Genomic DNA, 20274 nt, shown 5'->3' on the forward strand with positions numbered 1-20274 from the left:
TTGTTCCATACATGGGGATAAGGTTGTAGGCTTGATTTGTACAATGTTGTTGGCTTGTGAGCTGATAATCATGAAGTTGAATTAGCTCAAAACAAGTAAAGAATGTTAAAACTAGACATGATCCTGCTCTACTTATGCCAAACATGATTAATGGTGGCCTTATGTGTGGAAGCTTTGTTCTTATAGGATCAGTGCATACTATCTGAACTGTAAACATTATAGGTGGCCTTATGTGTGGAAGCTTTATCCTTTTAGGATCAGTGCATACTATCTGAACTGTAAATATTATGGTTAGTACTGGTTTTGGAAGTTGTGAATCATTTACTTTGTGACACATTTTTTTTTTCAGTGTACAACATTGGGCGTAGAGGATCTGAGCCTGTTGTCAGGTGATGAAATCAATTCGTCCAAAACTTATCTTGTCATATTTAATGGGCTGTTGCTTGGAGTTCATAGGCGTCCACAGGTGCCTTTCATCCATCCACAGAGTTGTTCTTGCCACTGCTAGAATTTATATGCTCCTGGATCTCAATGCAGCTGCATCATATATGTTTTACATGTGTGAGAACTTTTCACAGCGTTTTACAAGCACTTTGCGTCAACTGCGACGAGTGGGGAAGATTGGCGAGTTTGTCAGCATTGTTATGAATTCAAAGCAAGTAAGATCACGCCATTAAAATTTCAGTCGCTTAAACTAACTCAAGGATCAAGGGGTTCTGCTACATGCATTAGCTTCTTTGATTCAAAATCTCTATATGCTGATAAAACTGCATACAGCGTTGTGTTTATGTTTCATCAGATGGAGGTCGCGTCTGCAGGCCACTGGTTATTGCAGATCAAGGCATATCAAGGATAAAGGAACACCACATGAAGGAGTTGAAGGTCAGGAGTTTTAGAATATGAAGAACAGGTTAATAGTAGCTATAGGTACCCTTAGAGAGCTTTTTGTGTGACTTACTATCTTCTGGTTTACCAGGATGGCTTTCGTACCTTCGATGACTTTTTGAGAGAAGGGCTAGTGGAGTACCTTGATGTCAATGAAGAGAATAATGCACTGGTTCGTATGGATGCAATAGAAGGAAACTTTAAACATGAGTGTTAGGAAGTCATGGTTAGGATTTATTTCTTGAGATTTTGCAATGCGTAGAAGAACCAACGTAGTGGGTTTTCTCATTTCCTTGGGAAGTCTATGGGTCAAGTGAGAGTGCTTAGTGATGAATGTGACATAACTGCCCTAGAAGGCTTTTGATGTAGTGATCATAATCTTATTTGGAAGCGGCTTGGAAGGAGCAGGGGGATTTGAAGCAGTGTCTTTGCTGCAGAATTGACTAAGTAATCAGATTTTTCTTTGCTTGCAGGGAAGGGAAGGCACATTAGTTTTACCTGTAGGATAGGATGTGGATAATGGCCACTAGAAAATATGGCAGGGGAGTGAAGTACGACAGGTGGGAGATGTAAGAAGGTGTAGAAGCAGTGGGTTTACGGGAAAGGATTGGTGAGAAGAGAAGGCAAGCAGGTGGAAGGATGGGGTAAGGGTGAGGAGGGACTCTGTGCAAGTTAGGGTGGTGGATGAGGACAGGGTAAAGGGTGCAGCAGCAGCAGAGAACAGCTGCCATGTCTTCTAAAACTGAAGTCTGTTGTGCATATAAAATCTGCTATGCCATGTTGCAGATTGAATTTTCATTTCCTCTTACAGTCCACTTGGTTTATTTCAGATAGCTCTTTATGAAGGTGAGGCAACCCCACGGACAACTCATATTGAAATTGAACCTTTCACTATCCTAGGGGTTGTTGCTGGCCTGATTCCATTTCCACACCATAACCAGTCTCCAAGAAATACTTATCAAGTACAGTGTCTTTGCTTTTTCTTGCTTATTACTTTTGAATTCAATGCTCTTTTAAGTCAATCTTCATTATGTTGCCCTTTGTTGCAGTGTGCCATGGGCAAGCAAGCAATGGGAAATATTGCCTATAATCAGGTTTGTGATGTCAAGAAGACATTAGATGTTCGAAAACAAGAGGTTTATCTAGCTTGATGATTTTAGTCTTTTTCTCTTTGAGACTTTTAGTCTGTATAGCATGTTCATGGTACTATTAATAATTTGATGTAATAATTTAGTCTTTTTATTTCAATTAATATTTTCTTCTGCTTCAATAAACTAATCATGTAATAGAACATTTACCTGTTTGCAGCTGTCTAGGATGGACACACTGCTGTACCTCTTGGTTTATCCACAACGACCACTGCTTACAACCAGGACCATTGAGCTAGTACGTTTTTTAAGGCACATATGTCACATATATAGCATGAGATCTATGGGTCTTAGATTTCCCACCCCCTCCTGCGGCCCCCCTCCTTTTTTTTGGGTTGTTCTGGGCAGTGATGAGGGGTTGATTTTTGGCATCATGATCATATGGTCTATTTTTACCCTGTCTTACAGTTGGCTTTTGACAGGCAGACATATTTGTAGATATCTTGGCTTCAGACACTCAGCATGCTCTGAGGCATTAATCGTGACAGGCACGAACAAGATCCAGGAAGAGTAGGCAGGGCTCTTTGCTTTTGCTTTGATGTGGATAAGGATGATAAAAAGCCCTTTTCTTTTAGCTTTCCATACACGAGTGTTGTAGTACCAATCTATCTTCCTAGTTTAGAGAGGGATTTGGGCCACTATCCAGGGTTATGTATTTCTTGGACTAGAGATGTCTCGGGCTCTTCTTACTGGAGCTTGGCAACCACAGAGAGTACCTCTTATGGACCTAGCATCAGAGAGACGGAGCTACACACCAGTGTGCACTCATGGAGCTCTATGGAGCATTGACTACTCCGTCCACTATGAAGCCCTCATCGATCTGACCGACACCCCCACCATGGGGGACCACCCTAGACACAGCCACAGAGAGGTGCAGAGCGCGTCGCCCATAACTAGCTGATCCACGCCCTTGTAGGAGGCATCATCTGCAGATACAAAGGATTCTACAATGCCACCGGGGGACCCTTCCTCGCGGCTTCAGCCTCTCTAGGCTAGATAGACCCATGAGAGACATCTTGGGATTGAGTGCCTCCTCCTCTACATTGTATTGGGCTTAGACATCATTTTGTACTTATCAGCTATGTATTGTTCCGTGTTTTTTTTTTCCTCCATTTAGTTAGCCATAGCATTAGATGACAGCTTTCTTGGGACATGGGAGATTCCCAGACTTCTCAGATATAATATTCTGGTCTCATAGGCCGATTTGGCCTTTTGTAGACATTAATATGATTTTCTTTGTTTCTTTCTTCCCCCTGTAATGAGTTGTCATATATCAAATCACAGGAAGAATTCAGAAGTGACAGCAAAGGATCTCATTCGTATATATCCACACACCAAACCCACCCCCCACTCCTCCTAGCCAAAACCCCAGTGGGCGCATGCCCTCTTTCCCTAGGGCCAGGTTAGGGGAAAGGAAGAAAACCCAAATATCCAAAGAGTGCATTATCTTAATGTATATTTTCGCAATTCATTAATGTTTTGGGCAGGTCTTTTTGGATTTTGCACTTGTCCCATTTCTTTGCTTGCTAGCCATGTGTATTGGTGTCATGTGCATCTAACTACACTTAGCATGCTTTGAACACTGGTAGGTGAAGTATGACAAACTTGGGGCAGGTCAGAATGCCACTGTTGCAGTCATGAGTTATAGTGGCTATGACATTGAAGATGCTATTGTAATGAACAAGTCATCCCTGGATAGAGGTTTTGGCAGGTGTATTGTTATCAAAAAGTAAGTTGAGTCACAGCCACAACTTCGTTGAGACTCTCTCCAGTTCTAGATTTATATTGTGTGTGAACATACAGATCCTCAGCAGTTATTCGAAAATATCAAAATCGTACCTCGGATAGAATCGTTGCTCCAAAGCTTATTGCAGATAAAGAAGGGCGTCTACGCGTTCCTGACCGATGTCAGGTACAGTATACTGAAGTTGTCGGTGGGCTCCAATTTTCCTGAATTGACCTGGATAATTTGTATGATTGTTGATTTTTTTGAATGTGCAGCTTCAAGATTTTGATGGTATTGCCGGAGTTGGAGAGATAATCAGACCTGGTGATATCTATATAAATAAGGAAAGTCCGATCAACACCAAAGACACTGTGCAGAACCCCATGGCCCTGCCAGACAGGTCCATAGACTCACCTGGATGAAAGAGTTGTCTGAGCAAGGATTCACCTAAGAAGCTGTGCGGTATACTAACCTAAAACTGTCTCGTGTATGGCAGTGCTTATAAACCCACTCCAATGACATACAAGGGTCCACCAGGAGAGTGTGCAGTTGTTGATAAAGTGCTTCTAACATCAAATGATGAGCAACAATTTGTCATTAAATGTCTGATTCGACATACTAGACGACCTGAGGTAAGCAGCCCTGCCTTGAAGCTTTCAGGATGAAAGTTATTTTTACAGTAACAAACAAATTGGCTACTTGAGCAGGTAAACCAACATGATGGACACTAGGATTGCAGCTGCTCTTGCTCCCTCTGCTACTATCAGCATCTCATTGCCATAGTCAGCTTTTGAATCCCCTTCTTTATCACTTACTCTGCCTGCCTTTCTGCATTCTTTCACCTGCAGCTTCCTTTTTTCTTCCCAAGAAGATATATAGTATAATAAACACACCCTCGGTGAAACTTCTCACCGAGGTAAATAACAAAGTACATGATTCCTTATCTAAGAATACAATAATGGCAAGGCCTCCTTCTTCTTTCTAGTCCTGGTTTTCAACTCCTGTCGCCTTCCTCCTTTCACAAGCTGAGTGTAATGAATCATGTGCAGTAAAAGCTTTCAGGCATCCTGGAAGCTAGCCCAAACTGGACTTGTGAGGCATGGTCTATTGGACCAGAAATGTATCCTGTAGGTGAACAGATTATCCTTTTTATCACCTTATTCTTCTTGGTGTTACCCACACAGAGCTGCCCCTTCCTGAAACAACGACCCTACATGCAGTTTTTTTGCACCTGTAATGCAGACACACACAATTTGTACTCTGACAGTGACTTTGGTAGTCACCTCATCCAAAGAGAGTCAATATCCTTGTTTGGAAATTTTCTGGCATGTATCCAGAAACCAAATCTGTTGCAAAGCTGCAACAAGGTCTGCACTGATAACAGGGTTGTCTCCATATGTACGGTACGATCCGTACGGTACGTACGTATCCGTACAATTTAGTACGAAAAAATGGGCACTTTTTGGCCACTCTACTTTTAAGTCTACAACCTTTTTTCTTTCTTTCTCATTTCTTTTTTTTTTTCTTCTTTCTTTCTTATTTCTCCCCCAAGCCTCTCTCTCTCTCTCAAGCTTCTCACACCCTCTTTCTCTCAAGCCTCTCCTCTCTCTCTCTCTCTCTCAACCTTCTCTCTCTCTTTCTCTCTCTCTCTCTCTCTCTCTCTCCACCCTTTTCCTCTCTCTAGTTGCAGTAGTACCACGTACGAAAGGTTTGATACTATACCATACTTCAGGTACCGTATCTTACGTATTAGTACCATAAGGTACCAACTTAATGGATGTATCTTTCCCATTTGAACTGCACTTTGGGACGAGCTAAATGCTCCTTATATTAATATGATTCTCCCATGAGATTAGGTTATTTGAGATTCAAACAATCTCTCTCAACCTTCTCTCTCTCAAGCCCACACTTCTCTTATTTGTATGATCATACATGTATGATGTATCCACTCCTATCTATGTAGTTATAAGTTGTAGGTAGCAGTAGCGCATGTTACGCATTCCGCATTAGGTTTTGGCATGTTACCCTCAAGTACTCATCTTATATACTCTAATAGCATTGCTATTTAGCCTTGAAATATCTATTTTATTATCTTTTATCCAAAATAATCAAGTTATTTTTTTGTCGTACTAATATCGTATTGTACCTTATAAAATCTTAAGGTACCATTTAGTACCGTATTTTATCGTACCGTACCGTATCGTACCTTTCGTACCTGACAAGTATGACTGATAAGATCCCAATCGCTTGAGGACTTGTCAAATCCATTTTCTCACGCGCACTTGCTTGATGGTAACAGATGTAGTGGCTTCTCTAACTACTCTATAAAAAGAGCTGTCAAATGCTTGCATGTCCTATCAATGAGCATCCTGCTGGTGCTTTGCCATGCTACCTCTCTGTCTCTCTCATAACCAAGAGATCCAATCATGGATCCTAACAAAGTTGCATAGTACTCTCTAACCGCCTGCCCCACCTCCAAAGGGCCCTCTGCTATGGATCCATTGACTCTCTTAGAGTCTTCTCAATTCATGTCTTCTCTATGCCCCGTAATGCAGAAAATATATCTTAGCTCTATCATCTGTCTATGTCCAAAAGCAAGGTCTCACATGAAAAACTTATGTTCTAATTCCTTGATAGCATCAATATCTAAAAAAGGCTAGAAACAGGCTGCCCTGCCCTGTTTGACTCCAAGCACACATGGGGATGAATTGGCAAGTTTTATCCTAAACAGCAACTCCTCTTCGAGATCTTTGGCTCCCATGCGTTGCTCTGATACCATGTGAGAGTGCACAATGGAAATGAACGGAAACACAGAGACAAAGGAACAGCAAGAGACTACAAGAAAAGAAGAATGAAATCTGCACTAAACAAGAAAGAATACGGATACAAATGGGAAAGTGGAAGGAGATTGATTAGTCCCTGCACGCAGCCCGCAACGTCAGTGAGGGCACTAGATCAGGCTGATGATGATGGCAGCACTAGAGACGGAGGAAGATGATGGAGTCGGAGTGGGCACCTACCAGGGAAGGAGGAAGATGAATGAATGATGGGAGGGGCAGGCTATATGTAGCCGAAAATGCCCAAAAAGAAATGCACTAATGTGTCCTCCATCTAGAGTGTCCAAAACACATAAAATGATAGACAAAGACAATGTTAGAGCTCCTAATGTTCTCATCTGAGTCAAACTGTTGCTCATAGGTAGGAGATGACCACACAAGAGACATATGATTGCTAACAGTGTCTCAGTCTCTTGGGGGACTGTTGGTGCTCGGGTAGGCTTTATGTAAGTGGGTTGCACCATCTCTATCTGAGGGATTGCTACTACTTAGGGCTGTGGCATTTGTGGCTCATGGGGCCCAAGGCTTGGGGTGCCCGGAGGGGGGGGGGGGGGGCGTAGAAGGGTATGCATAGGGGCCTTAGGTGTGGCTGTCGCTGTCACTCGCCCTGCTTCCTCTGTCTAGCAATGCGTCGTCTCTGCCACTCTATCTTGCTCCTCGAAGGCTAGGGCATACCACCTCCCTTATCTCAAAAGGTGGTCGATTATTGGGTTTGTCCTGGAATATTCCACTAAAAGGCAGTTGGTGTGCAAGATGTTGGCAGAGGGGGGCGACATCAGTGCTGTGTAATCATAGGGTAAGCAAGTTGGAGAGGATTGAGTAGGGCGACGGCAGTGTAGCAGCTGGCAAAATGGAGCAAAAGTTAAGAGAAGCTAGGCAGTGCCAATGGAATCTAGGCGAGATGCCGAATAGGGTGTAGTTGGAGGAAGGTGAAGCTATGAGGTATGATGAGAAAAAGGGAGTTGGGGGTTGGGCTGTTGGGGTCCAGATCCAGGTGTGGGGTGGGTGACTGAACCATAGTATCATGGAATGGGCAACGGGAACGGGGATAGGAATGGGGGATGGCCAACAGCAGGGAACGGGGATGGGGGGTGGGGCAACATAAACAAATAGCATTTTAAACATGTGATGTGGTACACTACCAAAGAACATATGCATATGCATGTAGATGCATGCATATATGTATTTTCCATTGTCGAAAAACTGCATGTGTAATGTGGGCTGATTTGATATGACATCATACAAGAGTATGTTGATTTTGTATGTGTATGTGTGACAAAAGGGGAAGTCCTTGGAAGAAGTCTGAAAACACTCACCCACAAAAACAGCCACCAAAAAGCGAAGCCCCAAAAGAACAAACCCCTAAAAACCCAACCCAGCCACCATCCAAACCAAAAAGAAAAAGAGAGTCCCCTAAATAGGGGACGGCTGGGACAGGGGGACAGGTGTTGGATATGGGACAAGGGATGTTGCTGTCCCATTTCAGTGTCCCCTTCAGCACATCCATCTGGGATGGTGTTTCCGCGTTAAGGCGGCCCAGGACGTCCATTCCCTTTTACCATGGACTGGACAGGCTGGGGCAGTGTTGTGGCAGAGTGTGGTGCAGATGCAGGGCAGGTGAGGGGAGGCTGTGGCTGTGTGTTGTAGGCAGACGTGGCAATGTGGCAATGGGAGTTGCACAGATAGTAGGGAATCAGGCCATGGGGCAGCTGGCTGGTCAGCTCCAATTTTTGAATGGTCTTTACAACAAATCATTTGAAAAGATCCCAAGGCTGGAAGTTTGTTTTTGGTTTAGCTTAACGAGGTTGGAGGCTGGGCAAGAACTGAAGAAACTTAGCCAATAACACGAGTTTATGCCCTAAGGCCTATTTTGAGGTAGCTTGACTGTTTATGTGTATATTGGTGCTTCCAAAAGATATCTGATCCATAATACTTTTTCTATTTTCCTTCTTCTGAAATATATTTGATTAATTATGGTTTTTTACTGTAGCTTGGTGACAAGTTTAGCAGCAGGCATGGGCAGAAGGGTGTTTGTGGCACGATCGTTCAGCAGGAGGACTTTCCATTTTCTGAACGTGGTATTTGTCCAGACCTAATTATGAATCCCCATGGATTTCCCAGGTATTTTATTTTGTCAGTGTTTGTTTCTGTACATCTCTAGTCTGTAAATCCATGGTTCGTAAGAAAATAGCCAAATCCTCAAGGCACTTTGAAACTGTTGGGGTCAATACACTAAGTTTTTTTGTGTTTTGCTAGCCGTATGACTATCGGGAAGATGATAGAGCTTCTTGGTGGGAAAGCTGGTGTTCTTAGTGGAAAATTTCACTATGGAAGTGCCTTTGGTGAACCAAGTGGTCATGCAGATACTGTGGAAGCAATCAGGTAGGTTTCCTACTGTTTTATAGTCAGGGACTGAACAGTCAGGCTTTCTGATAATTTCCTTCGGCTTTTTACCAGTGCCACACTTGTGAAGCATGGTTTCAGTTATTGTGGCAAAGACTTTATCTACTCAGGTTGGTACAATTCTCCTAGCGTTTAGAATGCACAAACACATCCCAAAGTAACTCTAGTTCAAACTTGTTGTTTATAGTTCCATAATGTTGCAGGAATCACTGGCAACCCTCTCCAGTCATACATTTTCATGGGTCCTATATACTACCAGAAACTGAAACATATGGTAAATATATAGCTACCTTAGTCATGCCATTTGTCTTTCCCTTGCAAGAGCTTGAACATTTTAACAACTTTTGAAAGCCGCTAAATCGTTCTCTGAAAATCCCTCCCCCCCTCCCCCCCCGGGGAAAAAAAAGGTCTTGGATAAAATGCATGCTCGTGCTTCTGGACCTAGAATGGTTTTAACTAGACAGCCAACTGAGGGAAGAAGCCGAGAAGGAGGTATGCAGTACTTTTATCTTTCAGCATTTCAAGTTTGTTGAATTCCCTGGTCTCTTAAGAAGTCGAGCATAATCATCTCTGTGGTGTTTTTCTGTCCTTCAAGGACTGCGACTTGGAGAAATGGAAAGAGATTGTTTGATTGCATATGGTTCAAGTATGTTGCTCTTAGAGCGACTGATGATTTCAAGCGATCAGTTTGTTGTTCAGGTCAGTAATTGTGTCTTGATCCAATTGTTTGTCATATTGTGGATTGTATTACAATGCAAAAAGCATAAAAATATTGTCCATGCAGGTCTGCACTAAGTGTGGTCTTCTTGGTCATTTTAATCACAAATTAAAGATGGGGTTCTGCACAACATGCAAAAATGGTGAAAACATTGCAACAATGAAGCTTCCTTATGCTTGCAAGCTTCTATTTCAGGTAAAATTTGGCTCAAGCTTTGCTTCTATGGTGATTGCACTGATGATTGTGTTAAAGGATTGAGATTTTTGCTTAGACCTTATTATGTATTTCACAGATGCATGTGGCTGACAGCTGATAGTTGCAAACTATATCCTGGGAAGAGTATAAAATACCTACATAAATCACTGAAATAAATAACAGATCAGAGGTCCACTCGTATCTACACCACCAAGAGAGAACATATCTTGACCGGAGATAGGGGCCCAAAAAAAAAGGTGCTGCAGAGAACTTACTTCATAAAAGAGCCAGAGCTGCAAACTTATTGCAGGAAGTTAAAGCTGTTTATGCACCTGCCAATTGTTAGTTAAACATTTGGATGGCTTCTACCTTACACAAAAACAACTGTCCAGTTGCATATGTATGAGGTTCCTACACTGTGTAGGATCATCCCTATCACATGGAAATAGGAGAGATTCATAGGACATAGGAGGCTGCTGCTTTATAGCAAGACAAGTACTGCACTGTTTCAGGCACAAGAGGGGGAAATGATTCGAGAGGTGTAAGAATATCTCCAGTAGGTTATCTTCTGGAATCTCTAGTAAGTTTTACTGGATAGGTTCTGTTTTAATTAAGGGAAAGCATAGTCGATGGTACATGCAGGCAAAGTGATGGGACTGAACAGACAGGGGCTCGATGGTGGCCAGGACAGAGCATGCCTATCAATGGATAGGTCAGGTGTTGACAGGAATCAGGTCAGAGATCGACTTCTTCTTCTTCGTCTTCTTCTTGCAGCCACAAGAACAGGAAGTTCCCAGTAGCAGACTAACTGACACAGGCAGCTAAGGACACGTTGACTAGCCAGCAACTGAGACAAGCGGATCGAAAGTACAGGTCATGTCAGGGTGGAGCAGACCACTATGCTGGTGCAATTCTTGAGCTTCTCTTTTTTCTTCTTCTTCTTCTTCTTCTTCTTCTTCTGCTGCTGCTGCTGTATTATTATGAACAGCAGGTCATGGGGTGTGTAAGATGGACTTCTCTGATACCACTGTTGGGTAATGGAGCTCGCATGTGTGACTGGCAGGCTATGGTGGATGGAACACCATAGAGAGAGAGAGAGAGAGAGAGAGAGAGAGAGAGAGAGAGAGGTTGGAGCTCAGTACATTTGGATGAAGCGTGAAGGTTCCATACACACAGACTGACAGATAGATTGATAATAATAAGTGCATCACAAGTGATAGGGCCTAAATATATAGGCTAAGGTTTCCACCTACACCTTTGACCCTTATTTAATGCTAAGGGGTGTAAAAGGTGTGCATACACCTTAGCACACACTTTCACACCTTAATTTGTGTTCACACACGAGAATAAATAAAGCTTACAATATTTGGACTAAGCCCTCAGCTCTATCATGTGTTGCTTATGTCGCTAGTGGATCTCGCTCATCTCTCTGGTGTAGCATTTGTGTGTGGTATCCTAGTATTTGTGGTCGGCATGTTGCTCTGATCTCCTCAGCTCTCTAAATCATCCCTGTCGGTGGCTGCTGATATGAAGTTACTATTTGGAAGAAACTAGTAAGCTATGACTAACCCCCCGCTCTATGTATGGTTCCTACGTGCAATAGTGATGTCTGAAGTCTTTGAATCTTGACTAAGAATTGTCCCAGGCAGCATTGGTGTGGGGATTTCGTTTCTAGTGTGGGGGAGGTGTCTCCTCCAAATCTCATGGGGTGTCTAGCTCAAACTCTGCTATAGACTTTGCATTTGCAAATATAATGTTCCTTGCTCTCCAGCTCCTAGCATAGTTTGCACATCTACTTAGCCTAAGGGATGTGGGCTGCCCTCCCGGTCTCAATCTCAGCTGATGAGAGGATGCTGTAAGCTGGTCAATGACTACTCAGATCTCATGTGGCATGTATACATCTAGATATCCGGGTCTCACAATGAAGCCATGCCCCATAGTCGTCATAAAGTGATCCTTGTAATACATCTCTGGCAAAAGAGGTTGCTGGGATAAAATCCATGTGTGCTATATGTACAACTCATAAAGATCCTATTGCACGACCACGTTCCTCTCATTTTGGGAGAGGTGTATGAAGGGGGAGTCAAGATTATACTGAAAAGGCAGGAGATGGTCCATGTCGATTCCATATGCTGTGAAGCACTGTTGGACCTATGCGTATCATGAAGTCTTATTTTCTACTTGAGCTAGCTGTCAAGAGGCCTCGAAGGCTCTCCTAGTAGGTAGTCTATTAGGATGCTTGTTGCGTACCCTGTGTATGAAGATGATGGTTTGAAAAAGGGCCTCCATGATGGGGGGGGGGGGGGGGGGGGGGGGGGGGGGACAGCAAACTTGGCTCCAATAATCTCATATGGTACTAATGGTTGTTGTTGATCATCTATGAGAGCATGATGATGTGCAGTCGCTCAATCTATGTCCATAGGTATGTAGCTACGCCGGGGGTCCAAATAGGTGCACCATACATCATCAACGGTGACACTAATGTGTGGAATAGCCACCTCATGTGCAGGGCTCCTAGAAGTGTGCCTGCTGGTAGTGTCTCTCCATCATGGCCAATGCTGCGTATCCTCGTGTGAGTTTGTCTCTGGTTGCCTAAGCCATAGTGCATTTGCTGACCAATGGCCTAAATGTGAGCCTTAAGTTGACGTATGAGTCCACAACCTCCACTTGCCCTACTCCTAGATTGAAAATTGATCTTCTCCTCACTAGTACTGATGTGTGAAAGATTAGGATCTTGGTCTTCCCAAGATTAACCGCCAATCTACTATGCACTAAAGTCATGAAGAGTATGGAGATGTTGTTGTAGACCTTTTGGTGACTTAGAGACCAAAAGAATATTGTCAACATAAAGCATAATAGACACTAATATACTTGCTATCTCCACCCTATCGCCTCCTTATGTGATGTGGTCTTCTATCTCATTGATGTAGAGTCCAAAGAGTGTAGGGTAGAAGGGATATCCTTGCTTCACTCCAATGGTGCTAGAGACCATGTCTTGAAGTCCTCTTGGGCTTCTCGCCCTGCCTATCACCCTCCCATACAGTGCATAGATGCCCCAGATCATGTCCAATGGGATCCCCAGTGTTTGTAGCCTTTGTAGTTGTCTATGCCGTGGAACTGTATCAAAGGCTTTGCAAAGATCCTCAAAGGAGCAATAGAGTCTTTTCTTCCTTACTTTAGCCAGCTCAATCATGCCCCTCAATGTTAAGATGTGGTCTAGTGTAGAGAATCCCCATTTGAATCCCACTTGTCCTACTATCCTCAATTTCCCTTTTTTGATATGTAGTATGCATTGAGCTTTGCCTTTATCAATTGTCCATATATCTTAGCCAATGTGTAGTGCACCATGATGGTCCTATAATTTCCAAGATCTAGGGAATCTCTAGACTTATGGATAGACACGATGGTATGTAGGGTACACTTGTCTGGGTAGCCCTCCACTAGAGCCGTGTTGAACATAAAAGCAAGGAGAGAAGCCAGAATGTCCATTGCATAAAAGAAATGCTCACCATGTATACCCATGTGGTCCATGGATCGTCCATGTTGTAGACACACTACTAGTCTCCTCACCATATCGTATGTGAAGAAGGTGGATGTGGGGCGAGGCCTTGATGGGGAAGGAATTGGTGGTTGGTGTGGTATATCATATTTCCTTTTGCATAGGGGTGCCATGTCTCTGCATCACCGATAGGTGTGGGGCGGGGTGGCTTCTTTATATGTTGAGGTGTCTCTATAGCTCTTTGCACTTGTCATTACCATCTGTTTTGGGGCATGTTCCTAGGCTTTGTGAGTTTGCTAGTGTGTGTGGACTGTGGGAAGCTCTGGAGAGTGTCTGAGCGTAGGATGGAGATGAGTATGCCCTCATCTTTGATGGGGAGCGATGATGGCTTGAATACTTCCAAGTCAAACTAGCATATGAGACAAAGAAATGAGTACATTTGACCATGTTGTCTTGACTCAAGAGCAACAATGAAAATGAAGATGAAAATGAAAAGCAACTAACTATGACGACCAGCCTTGTTGATGAACTTCTAAAACCATGTAGATGAAACAAATAATGCTGTAAAATCTTCGAGACCACATTCAAAACAAAAGTGAAATACTCATCCCTATGGACTTCAAAGGAAATCTGGAGAAAGTGTGGCAACAGTGATTAAAAGCCTAAAGACCCAATCGGCAAAAGTTGGTGACCCAATAAAAGATGTAGAGGCTGTAGTTTTAAGGTTGAAAAGCGTGATACCCCATTACAATCAAAGAGTTGAGATACTCAAAGAAAAGGGTCGTGTTCTAAGTCTTGAAAATGGTAATGAATTCTCTTCTCAACTAGTACACCATATGATGAAAACAGCTCATGCAGTCAGATATAAGAAATTCTTCGGTATGAATTAAAAAGATATATTAAACTCTCATTCTATTAAGAAAGATTTTGTTATAAGGGGTTTGACAGGTACACTATATGGTGAAACAGCTCATGAATCAGGTATAAGAAAATGGAACCTTGCAAACATTGCAAAAACTAGTCAAGCAAAGAAGGATACTGGTATTGCTAACCTTGTTACCAGCAATGATGAGGGAAAAATTGAAACTGTTGCATATGGACAAGTCCTTATATTTGAATACAAATTGTATTTGCTTAAGTTAGACCTTTGTTTTTATTATGCCTCAGCCTTGGCTAGCTTGGACATATGAACCATGACATACTTGGTAGATTGGAGGGAAGTAATCCAAAGTTCATGGTTTAGATCATAATCGAGTTTATCCCATGATGTAACTAGGAACGTCCTCTTTTCTACCAGCCTGTATAAGAGGTTCCTGCATATGAATGAGAAAAACTTATTTTTCCTAATTTTCATCCATTTTGTGCTCTCTATCATGCACCGACTCTCAACGCATTATCACTCTACTTACATCATGACTATGTTTGCATTTAAGCCCCTTTGAACCTACAAGGATATGCATGTGCTATTGATTGAGCTGAATGCCAACATCCACATGAGCATGAGATTACTCAGTAAAGTGGAAGGATTGTTTAGAAGAAAATCTCAACATGGGAGCATCTGAGCACCATACAGAAATGGTTTCCCGATTTAGAGCTAGACCTTCCCTGTTCTCCTTTTGAGGAAGAACACATTTCTTCAGCAGGAGGAACTGTTGTGTTGGTTAATGTGAAAATTACAAGGAAACATGAATTATAATATATGTGTATGGGGTTGAAGGGGCACTTGTTATCACGCATGAGACACGTGTGAACAATGGCTATGGCCAATTAGTCAATGGCCTTAGGACATCAGAAAAGCCAAGTAAGACCATCAAATGCGCCAAAACCAACTGAGTTGATTAGATGCAGGCATGTATCAAACATTATCTGCATTTCCTTGTTTACTACATGTCCTGCAGATACCATTGTCTTGTTTGATGCATCTTCATGCACAAGATTCAAATTTCATGTTGCGGAGGCTCAAGTTTGGGTACTCATACATAATTATCAATCGGATGAAATGTTGTTTAAATTTTAACCTTGAAACATGTGATGGAAGCTTCAGGAAAGTATGCTGTGCTGTGGATGTTCAGTTTCTATTAAGACCTTTCTGTGCATTGAAGTTCTTATCTGTTTTCTTGAATGCTTATATTTCATGGTGCATGTTTGTGCAGGAGCTTCAGTCTATGAATATAGTTCCTAGACTCGAGCTTGCAGAGGCTTGAGTTTGTGTATTCATACCAAGATATGTCTGGTATTCTTCACAGCATCAATCCTTTCAAGGAAGGCTAAGATCAATCCTGATACCTGAAAACACAGAATTTTTGAGAAGAGTAGGGACCATACCATATACCAAAATAACCTGAGAGAAAGTGCCATATCCATTGAGTTCTTCAGACTGATAAAGGGAATGTGTATGGAGAAGTTCTTTTGCAGGATGACTTGCAGTGCATGTCTGATTGGTGTCACTATGATCCTTGATTCTTCTGATTGATGGAGGCAATGTCCATGACAAATTATCCCTGATTAGTGCCACAGATTGAAAACATGTTTTCAAGTTGTGAGGTCCTACCTGAAGGTAGCAGAATACATTGTACAAAAGACACAAAGTGCCTTTGTTGAGAAACTTTTTAAAAACAACTGTGCAGATCATTTCAGCAAAGCATGTGTAATGAATATTCAAGTTCTTGTGGATGCAGTATCAAAAGGAGCAATTGAAGAAAACCTCTCCTGGTAGCAAAGATTGAAGGGATAGATACAACAAATTTTTGGTTGTACATTCATATGGGTGTATGTTCTTTGAAGATTGTTCTCTAATCTGATCAAGAACATCAAGACGCTCAAGCGTATGTTACAAACAGGACATGCAATGTCAGTATCTCCTGTATAGAAACATAGCGACGGTCTCTTACAATACATACCCCCACATATAAAAGTTGTATAGTAAGGCTTACTCTTGAGCAATTTCTCAGGCTGAGACAGATTATTCTTGTTTAAATGGTATCTCATTCGTGACAAATATACAAATATTATCTGGCACTGACAAAAAGCGTGGACCATATTTGAAAAGCTAGTCCAGGTACGAAGTATCTTATTTTCAGCTCTCCTCTCCACCCTTCTTGATGTTTGAACCAGTTTTGATCCTAAAGGTGCTTGTGCAGTGCACAGCTTGAACATACGCAGAGTGACTTGATGATGATGGACAGGTACAATGATTGATGAAGCTTGCACCAATGGGCACAACAATGTGCTGTGCACTCACGATAATACATATACACAAGCTCTGAATGTGATGCAGCCCTTCTAGTTGGAGCATACAGGGCAACAAGCCTGTAGTGTCAGTGTTCTTCATCATTGACTGAAGTATGTGACTTGCAAAGCAATGTTAAGGTATTCATAGCTGACAGAGGCTCAATGAAAGAGAAACCTGTGAACAACAAACGTACACCAAATTTAATAATCCGAATAAAGGGAAAGAAGAGGGGGAATGACACCAAATTTAATAATCCGAATAAAGGGAAAAAAGAGGGGGAATGTACTTGGTCATATACATGTCTGTGTGTACGGGATTCCAAGGAATTGGCACTAAAGTGGAGTTGTAACATTTCAATGCAAATTTATTGGGAATGTACAAGCATGTGTCTGCTGTGTTTTGACATTTGATATGCTTCGAGCACATTTTTGGAAATGCCTGAATGTTGAGTGACATTAAGGATGGTATGTTATATATTTTGTTATTCATGGTGGTATGGTGAAATTGGACCAATTGTTAAATCGTGACACCAATTGCCCCTGCTCTAATTGTAACTAACAACCACAGGTAGACTGTCAAAATTAAAGGTTATGTATATAGTTCCTTTGAGACGGAAAGATTTAAGTGTAATATTGAGTTTATATCTTCGTTTCAAAAACAAACTTCATTGAATTACCCTGGGGTAAGATACAGATACAAAATGGCACTATAAAGGACTCCAATGTAACTGAAAGAAGTCTACTACAAGGATTGATTGAATATTGTTTTGTTTCTATCGGAAAATATTGCTTTGTTTCTATCGTGCACTTTGAGAGTTGCCTTATAAATGTTTCCATCTCCTTCAGAGAGGGTAATCTATAACCAAATATTAGAGACAATCTGCAGCAGAAATGTATTGTTTTTGGATTGCATGGGTGTGCATCTTGAAATCCCAATGTTCTAAGCAACACTACTAGCAATCAGCTCCTATCTGTGGCGGTGCCCTCCATTGCAAGAAACATGGCTTGCAAATCTTGCCCGAGGTGCTAAAAATTAATAGGACAAGCTTTTTTGAGAATCTCAGTATTCGCGTGTCGGGCCCTTATCCATGAACCAAGCTACATTCTAAGCCTCGTGGTAGTCTCACAAATAATGTATGTCACTTGTAGCTCACCACATTAGGTAGAAGAAACAGAGATCTTCATAGTTTTGTTTTGTTTTCTCTTGTTTTTGGAGAAATGCTTGTAATTTGAAAGATGCCTCGGAGGTCTACCTCACACCCACATTCTTAAGCCCCTTGAGCTACAACCCATCGAATATTTTCTAAAGCTTGGTGAGAAAGAATGAAAGATCAATCACATTTGATGCTGCTTTGATTGTGCTCATTTGGATCATCCTTCCTAACGTAGTAGTCTATCCAAGAAAGGAACATCATAGGTATCTAGAAAGGGATCTCCCCAAATGTACTTTCCTAGGTCTCGTTGAAATCTTTGTAGGAGTCTTCATTCATCCATCATGTAACAAATCTAATCACTCTAATTGCTCTCTTAACACAATCAATCACTCTAATCCTTCGATCAGAGCAACTTGTGTTTTGGACTCATTCAAGGTCTCCCATGAGTTTGTGGTCCTCCATTGTGAAATTAAAAGACTAATTGTTGGTCCATGTTTGTGGTTGTCCTCTACTTGGAGATGTCCCCTCTATCACAGCCTTTAGCATGGTCTGTACAACTCCAAGGCCTTGAAGCCTCTCATTGGAGTGTCATCTAGTGAATTAAGAAAAGCAAACCTCCCCCATCGTAGAGGCTACCTACATTGAGAACTTCCTTGGAAAGATGGGTCAATCCTAGAGTATGGAGAATATCTTGACTTTCATCTCACATGATAGTTGATAGAGGAGATGCCTCTTCTCCAATAGTGATCATGGCTAGTTCATGGACTACTTATTTTGTAGTAGTACAAATAAATTTGGCTTTTTCCATTGCATTTCTATTGATCTCGTTTGTGTCCAAACGAGTTGTGTTGTGAGAGTGTGTGAACAAAGACATTGCCTTTTCTCAAAATGAAGACTCGAGCCATGCAGCTTGTCTGTGTATGTATTTGCTCCATAATAACATCATCTTTATGTTATTTTTAAATTTTTCAACGCTGATAGTTTGCATCAACTATTTACCATCAACGTCACTATTCCTCTCATTACATTCCTCTATTCTTATGGGGATTCATGTGACATTATAAAGGATTATAAAGTATAATAGTTACATGCATAACTTTAGTATGGGAAGAAATGGGATTGCATCGTGCCCTTGGCAGGTTTGGCTTGGAAACTCCCAATTAGTGATCCTTCATGACTTTGGAGAATTGCCTTGTACATTATGTGAACAAACACAATCTTTATGATGTGTGTGGTACATAGCCTCATTTCCATGTGTACATGACAATGGGGTAACGAAATTACTGCAATGAAGATTTCCAATAATAGTTGAGCAATTAGTTTGTCCCATACAAAGAGGATGACATGCAAGGTTCAACAACTCCACATAATTTTTAAGGACTCACAAGCAACCAAATGCAACAAAATAGATGGTTGAGATCTTGTAGAACTAGACATAAAAGCATGTAAGCATACAACTTGACTGGAAACAATAATACTTAAGGCACAAGTACACATCACAATGAGCTTGGGACAAGAAAATACCTCATGGATGGGAAATAGAATTGGGAATGATTGCAAGAGCAACAACATAACTAGCATTTTGATGACCTATTATAGTGCATGTAGTCTCCCTTTCCCTAAGGATGCCATGGGATGCTAGATGATGTGAGCAAGATTGGTAGCCAGTACATATATATAAGAGGTGATCAATGGGAATATTCACTCTGGGATCTAAACATTGCACCCACTAAAAGCCCATGAAATGCACAATAAGCATAGTGCCCATATTGTGATATGTATAAAGCTAATATGTTAAGAGAGGACATAGTTCAACATGCAAAATTTCAAGAGAATAAGCCTAATAGGTAAGATATGAAAGCTTAAACGATGGCATTAACCATTTCCACAAGCATTAAACCTAAGTAACAATAGATTGCATGCGAATAGATACATAAGCACAAGCAAAGACATCAATTTGCATTTTATATGTATATAAATAGGAAGTTTACATAACCTGTCTTGTGTTTATGTCCGCTAACTTATACTTTAGTCATATACCAAGGAGGATATTGATACTAGAGAAAATACAAATTATTCCATTACATGTTAGGTGTATATAAACAACATGTATTATATAACTTCTTGAAGTGTGGTTAAGTTTACTAAAATTATATTTTAGCCATATCTTTCAACTTCCAAACAACATACAATCAAGTACATGCCACAAGGTTAAAGGCATATATCAAGGAGCATATCAACCATGTAAAAATTAGCCCAAAACTTTTCATTTTCCAAACTTCCAAACAAACAAGAACATAACATTGAGTGGTATTGGATTGGTGTACTACAAAGGAAAGAAAACAATATTGTTTTTGTAACTATGGTGAGGTGGTCTCTCCCCTATTTCTTGAGAGAGAGAAAAAGAAAGAAATAAAGAAAGTTATATTAATGTCTACCAAAGGCCAAGTTAGCCTATGAGACCAAAAGGTTATATAC

At 41.4% G+C, this 20274-nt stretch overlaps 1 protein-coding gene across 2 annotated transcripts in view; it reads left to right on the forward strand.

Annotated features, from left to right (window-relative positions):
• Window positions 1–17055, forward strand: part of NRPC2 (nuclear RNA polymerase C2) — a 181221-nt gene extending 164166 nt beyond the window's left edge. The window contains exons 19-39 of one of the 2 annotated variants that reach the window (XM_087688816.1): window positions 350–466; window positions 579–659; window positions 778–882; window positions 977–1057; window positions 1716–1847; window positions 1935–1979; window positions 2194–2271; window positions 3623–3762; window positions 3837–3945; window positions 4035–4159; window positions 4256–4391; window positions 8587–8717; window positions 8853–8978; window positions 9054–9109; window positions 9203–9273; window positions 9407–9491; window positions 9595–9698; window positions 9784–9912; window positions 15565–15968; window positions 16090–16469; window positions 16552–17055. In XM_087688816.1, coding sequence (XP_087544942.1) covers window positions 350–466; window positions 579–659; window positions 778–882; window positions 977–1057; window positions 1716–1847; window positions 1935–1979; window positions 2194–2271; window positions 3623–3762; window positions 3837–3945; window positions 4035–4159; window positions 4256–4391; window positions 8587–8717; window positions 8853–8978; window positions 9054–9109; window positions 9203–9273; window positions 9407–9491; window positions 9595–9698; window positions 9784–9912; window positions 15565–15615 — 1902 coding nt within the window. In that variant the 3' untranslated portion in view covers window positions 15616–15968; window positions 16090–16469; window positions 16552–17055. Of the gene's footprint in view, window positions 1–349; window positions 467–578; window positions 660–777; window positions 883–976; window positions 1058–1715; window positions 1848–1934; window positions 1980–2193; window positions 2272–3622; window positions 3763–3836; window positions 3946–4034; window positions 4160–4255; window positions 4392–8586; window positions 8718–8852; window positions 8979–9053; window positions 9110–9202; window positions 9274–9406; window positions 9492–9594; window positions 9699–9783; window positions 9913–15564; window positions 16470–16551 lie in introns of both variants that reach the window. The other variant, XM_087688815.1, reaches the window with a different exon arrangement.
• The last annotated feature ends 3219 nt before the right edge of the window (window positions 17056–20274 follow it).

The sequence above is a fragment of the Lygodium microphyllum genome, chromosome 11, assembly GCF_053477565.2.
Source record: "Lygodium microphyllum isolate KBCC chromosome 11, Lygodium_microphyllum_v1.1.10, whole genome shotgun sequence".
In the NCBI taxonomy this organism is placed as follows: Eukaryota; Viridiplantae; Streptophyta; class Polypodiopsida; order Schizaeales; family Lygodiaceae; genus Lygodium; species Lygodium microphyllum.